The sequence below is a fragment of the Epinephelus lanceolatus genome, chromosome 8, assembly GCF_041903045.1.
Source record: "Epinephelus lanceolatus isolate andai-2023 chromosome 8, ASM4190304v1, whole genome shotgun sequence".
NCBI classification, from domain to species: Eukaryota; Metazoa; Chordata; class Actinopteri; order Perciformes; family Serranidae; genus Epinephelus; species Epinephelus lanceolatus.
The window spans coordinates 21,174,577-21,180,576 of NC_135741.1; the positions used below are offsets into that span (position 1 = coordinate 21,174,577).

The following is a 6,000-nucleotide window of genomic DNA, read 5'->3' on the forward strand; positions in this document are numbered from 1 at the left end:
CTAATTTTCTTTCTCTCCTCTCAGCCCAGACTCAATTTCCCGTCTTTTCTGACATGCTGTTGTCATTAAAGCAACTTCCACTGCCAGGAAGAAAGAGGAGAGCTGCACTTCAAAAAGCTATTCACCTGGTATTTCATTGCCCATTGTTGAAGGGGGATTATGGATTCTGACTGAGGCCGGATTATTGTCAGATAAACAAAACACTCAAAAAGCCACAGTGGGCAAGGCAGCAAGTATGTGGCACAGGCAGGGCACCCTTGTTGTTATGCGTCATACATAGTGCTGACGAGCACATGTGTGTGCATGTAACAAGCACAATCTGACATACACACATGGACACAACCTCCCACCCCCCCCCCACCCCCCACCCCCCCCTTCAGTCTTTCCCCGAGTGCAGCACAAACACCGGGGCTAAAGCTCGCAAGTTAGCAGTAAATTAAACATGAGATTGCAGATGATATGATCTCCACAAGGAGAACAAAGCAGAACACACTCTCAACAGTGCAACACTAAGCCCTGAGGCACCTAGACAGGAAGACAAGAAGTCAAGGAAAACATTGTCTGCGGGAACTGGCTTTCATCTTATTTAGTCAGATGAGTATAAATTGCTGCACAGCAGACAGTCAAGATATCTATCCACGGATTTCAGTGCAAGTTAGAGAAGGAAAGAGGGAAATTGCAAATCTGAAATCACATTCACTTGAAGACCCTTTAAAACATGCTTATGCCATCTCAAGGAAAAACCACATACAAGTGCTGTGTCTCAGATCAGATACTTACTTTAGTACACTTAAATGAATGACATTTGCAAGATCTGGCAGCTTTTCAATTGCAACCATGCAATCGCCAACATTTGACGAACAATTGTCACTCACCAAATGCTCATTTTATCTGTTTGTTTGTTCACATGGCATCTTCTGTATTATTTAAATAGCCTATTGCATTAAAAATGAATGTGCTGTCACGGCATGTTTCTATGAATGCCGGTGGCTGATACCGGCTGCGTCTATCACCAGCTGATGTACCGAGTTCATAACAGCTGCCACATTATGTTTGTAAAGCATCTGACCACAAATCTAATGCTAAAAACTTTCTACAGTGAAGACGACAATTTCACATGCACAAACACCAAATGTAACTTACGCCCAGAGACTGTATAGTTCATGTCAAAACACTTGTAATGTCAATGCCTGATGATACAATGTGCCGCTGTTAGCTTGCAGTATCAAAATTAACCCGATAAACAAACTAATGGCTAACATCCGACGACAGTACAGTGGTAGCGAAAAATACACATGAATATTTTGTGCAATGCTTCAGTGTTCAATTCAAAAGTTTGAAATGTGTTTGTGGTCCTGACCCCTCTGTTACATAGGCAACATGGCGACCACTGAGGGTGAGAAGTTCACGCTCAACTTTTTGCACCATCCATATTCTCAAACCTCTCAGTGTAAACGCATTCATGCATAAAATATCAAGTATAAGTATCCCATTTGAAATAAAGCAAGAGTCTTTTAACATGCAAACACATGCAAAGTCACAGCAATTTTTGCCTTTGTGGGTTAAGGAATGCAGACAGCCAAATATTGTCTCTGTGTGTATGGTTAGTTTGTGTGTGTTTATGACGTAAACCAAGAGCAGAGACCAGAATGTCAGGCAGGTTTACATTAGTCAGCAGATGCAGTGGGCCACATCATTAGTCACTCTGACACCCACTTCTGGCCCCTGCTTTATTGATGAGGCCAAGCTCAACAACTACCCCCCTCATAATACACAAACAGATACACATGCACACACCCTTGTCTTTCACAGTCCTACTGTAAACGCAAAAGGAGACCGGTTTAGCGTCTCAGGTCTCACCGAGAGACGACTGGCAGCAAAGCGAGCTGCTGCATGTGCACAAAATTAACAGACAACAGAGCGGAGAGTGCCATGCTATTTGCCCACAATTCATCTGTCCACAAGCAGATAACAACCGATCCAGAATCAAACATCTGCTCAACACCAGTTCTTCTGGGCAGGTTGTGAATGGTGGGGCACAATGACAGGGTGCCAAGTGTGTCACGGCAATGAGCTCAGAGCCATTTATGGCCTCCATGACTCTGACATTTAGCAGGATGCTGCAATTTGTCAGCCTCTCAGTCTGACTCACACATCCACAACAGGGGACGCTCATGAAACACATTACCATTAGGCCTAATAGTGCCGCATCACAGAACTGTGTGTGTGTGTGTGTGTGTGTGTGCCTGTGCATGCAGTGTAAAATTAATGATGTATGTGTGGTTCCCCTCACTCGCTATAAAACGACTGGTGAAATATATGATGACATATAAATGGGGAAAAACAGGTTGGGAGACGAAACGGATTCATCAAAATTCTCCTCGTGTTCATTCTCAACTCATTTAAAGCACAATCATGACATTGTAAAAACAAACAATAACAACAGTTGTGGGCTACAGGTTAATTAGGCATTCAGTGAATAATGAAAACATGCATGCCTTAAAAAAAATGCGTTAATGACAATAATTATCTCTGCCTGTTGCCCAAACGCAAATAAGTGAGCCCACTCACTTGCCTCTTAAAATGGAGAGCGTTTTGATATTCTGCATCAGAGCCTTTGTACCAAGAGGCACTTAATTTTCAAGGCCAGCAACTAGTGTAACTCACAAAGAGCAAGTGAAGGAGGAGGAGGAGGGCTCTCAAAATGCGAAGTCACTGTTTCAGTTCATCCTGCACCGAAAGAGCATTTCTACTAACCACAGGGCATGTTGGAGATGAAAGTAATGATATAATTCCTATCCAATGTTTTGGTTTCACTAAGATGCTTTCAGCGTTTCCCTTTCCTCTACAATCTCCTACATCTCTCTCCCTCTGTTATCAGTGATGTGTAAAGGGCATGCATTGGCACCGCCATTACCGGGAGAGAACATCTTGATGGCCGCTCTTCCCCCAGAAGAATACCGTTAGTTATAAAAGCATAGTGGACACAGACGACAGAAAAGTACTCTGTAGTCTCTCATCATTATGCATAAAGTTTGTAAAGTATGTCTTGGAAAGGGGGGCACTGACTTTTGAAGCAGTTGTAGGTTTTTGGGCCACAGAGTCAGACACAGATTTCAAGTGGAATCATTGTCAAACATTTACTCTCACATGACAGACCAAACTGCAAATACACATGTACTCACTCGCATGCACTTGCGCACACACACACACACACACACACACACACACACACACACACACACACAGCACTCGCAACCAAATAAAAGAAGTGTCTGCTCTGCTCTTACCCGAGCGTTGTCATAGTAACGATGGTGTACCAGAAGGAGGCTGGGATGCTGGTGAATTTGCTGGAGCTTGAACCCTTCTCTGCGTAGAACATGACGGTAGCAAAGATAATTATGGCCATGGTGAGGGAGAAAAGCAGGAAGCCCAGCTCTGAGGCACAGCTCTTCAGCGTGTAGCCCAGGATGCGCAGGCCCTGCGAGTGACGGGAGAACTTAAAGATACGGAACACGCGGAAAACACGGAGTGTCACGAAAGCGCCGCTCACGTCCTCGTTGTCAGTCATCACCAGGCCAATGTAGTAGGGCAAGATGGCCACCACATCGATGATGCTCATGACGGACCTCATGAAGCGGTAGCGGCTAGGCGCGGCAAACAGGCGCATCAGGTACTCCACGGTGAAGATCATGACGCAAGCCGTGTCCATGCAGAAAAAGGCCACGGTGTAGCGCTCACCACATGGCACTTCTTTCTGGTTGGGCGACGAGCCGCAGGGCACCGTCTCCACCACATTGGTGATGACAGAGACGGCAATGAAGAAGCCAGTGACATAGTAGAAGACAAGGGCCATGGTGGAAGTGTGGGGGTTCTCGAAAGCCCGCCACATGGTCTCCCTGAAGGTCATGTTAGGCAGCTTAGCGTCCTTGTTGTCCTCCTGGTCATCCATCAGACGCTCCGCATTCTCCCTCTTCCTGTCCTTGTACTCTTCGTAGCAGCAGTCACCGATGATCTCCGGGACGATGCCAAAGAAAGCCAGCTCCTCGTCGTAGGAGGAGATGCACTCATAGCGTGGATAGTGGAGCTTGCCTGTGCGGTAGAAGTTGAGCACGCTGCGGAACACGTCAGGGTCCCGGTCAAAGAAGTACTCTTTGGTCTCCTCGTTGTAGAAGAACTCCTTCTCTGAGCTCCCCAGCAGGGTGTCTGGATAGCGGTCCAGCGTGTTCCTCCAGGTCTGAAAGCGCCGTCCACTGACATTAAGAATGATTAGCTCATCCTGACGCTTGTTCTTCTCAGTGGGTGCCACTGGCATGGGCAAATTGGCCACGGGCATCCAGCCGATCGCCGCTGCCCGGGCAAAGGGAAGCCATGCCGCTACTCCCGCCGCCATGCTGTGTCCGGCTTGGGGCGTAGGGGGGAACAAGTCCAGCACCTTCACAACCAGCTTGCCTTCAGCTCACTCACCAACTAAAAGGGAAGAGACGGAAGGAGTTAGGATTGGAAGGACAGGAGTGCTGCTTTGATCATCACGAGAGAGAGCGATCGATTGGAAAGAGAGAATGAGAATCAAAGATAAATGAATGCTATAGATGTGGGAGAGAGGAACGTGATGATGGAGACACAGATCTAGCGATTTAACAATGAAGACAAAAACCAACAATACAACTCATATCCGATATGGCAGTCCAGCTGAGACAGCAGAAAAAGTATCTTAAATGGAAATCAAATTAAGCATCACACATAAGGTGAGAAACCTTTACAGTGCACGATACAAATAACATTTCTCTTTGATATAGTGCGCTTTAATGTAATTACAGGGACATACTGCAATTTCCACTAAGCATCATCTTTCCCAGTAATTACTTTAAGGCTATATTTCTTAGATCCCCTCTATTGGGTTACAGTTAAGAAGCAGCCTTCTGAGGACCACGGCTCACTGCATCTTACAGTTTAAAAAAAAACTGAAGCAAAGCAACTGCATCACAAAATTACATATAGAGGGTGTTTTTTGTTAACTCTTCAATATACACAGGCACATTTACAAGGCTGTAGGAGGGAGATACAAGCCAGAGATTCAAAACCTGTTGAGTTCCAGCCACTAAACAGAATATGGATCTTTGTTTTACTCTAAATTGATGACAGTAAATGATCATTATCCGGGTCAAATTCGCCATTAAATATAGTTGCGATTTTACCAAGCAATTTTTGACTATCCCTGATGACATATTGGCAACTATCCCTCAACGCGGAAAAGGCAAAAAGCGACACAATGTGCCGGGAGAGGCTGATAACTACACACAGCTGATAGCAACAGCTTTATCTTCCATTGCAACTCACCGACTCAAAATTCTCCATCCAAACAAACGCGACCTTCTTCCACAGCAGTTTAGTTACAAGTCGTAGGTTTGGTTATTTCTCAAAGCGTGTCTGAGGGAAGAGAAATAAAAATTAAACCAGGAGAGGAGAAGTTATTTTAGCGAAGAGGAGGAGAGCTACATGAGACAAACGCTGCTGCTGCTAATGATGATGATGAGGTGAAAGCGGAAAAGTACCGGAGACGGACGTACCACAGCTGTTTTAATTCAGTTTCCATTATGCTAGTGGAGATGTGACGAGAGAGGACTCCGCCGTGAAGACCGTCTTACGTTGGCTTTTCGGGATGAGTGGTGGGAAGAGACGAAGGAGGAGGAAGGAGGAGGAGGAGGAGGAGGAGGAGCAGCATCTCTCTCTCCTCTCTCTCTTTCTCTGCGCAGGGCTGATGTTGGTTCAAAACTGCATTTATGTGAAACCTCGATCAGGACTCGCAACGACGCTCAGAAAGTGGGTTACTCACTGAGGAGAAACATTAAAGATGATACACCCCTCCGTTGTCACTCAAAATTAAGTGACAAAAGGGGTTCCTCTCCTTAAAGCAAAAATGGATGCGCGCATCTAACCACTGATACAGTAGTGCACCAAATGTTGTTGTTTTTTTCCATATATCAAAGGTTTCCAGCT

At 45.5% G+C, this 6,000-nt stretch overlaps 1 protein-coding gene across 4 annotated transcripts in view; it reads right to left on the reverse strand.

Annotated features, from left to right (window-relative positions):
* kcnd3 (potassium voltage-gated channel, Shal-related subfamily, member 3) overlaps positions 1 to 5,749 on the reverse strand; it is a 133,029-nt gene extending 127,280 nt beyond the window's left edge. Inside the window, exons 1-3 of one of the 4 annotated variants that reach the window (XM_033629561.2) lie at positions 5,571 to 5,749; positions 5,341 to 5,430; positions 3,291 to 4,470 (exon numbers count right to left, since the gene is read on the reverse strand). In XM_033629561.2, coding sequence (XP_033485452.1) covers positions 3,291 to 4,393 — 1,103 coding nt within the window. In that variant the 5' untranslated portion in view covers positions 4,394 to 4,470; positions 5,341 to 5,430; positions 5,571 to 5,749. Of the gene's footprint in view, positions 1 to 3,290; positions 4,471 to 5,340; positions 5,431 to 5,555 lie in introns of all 4 variants that reach the window. The other 3 variants (XM_033629563.2, XM_078169992.1, XM_033629562.2) reach the window with 3 other exon arrangements.
* Between the last annotated feature and the right edge of the window lie 251 nt (positions 5,750 to 6,000).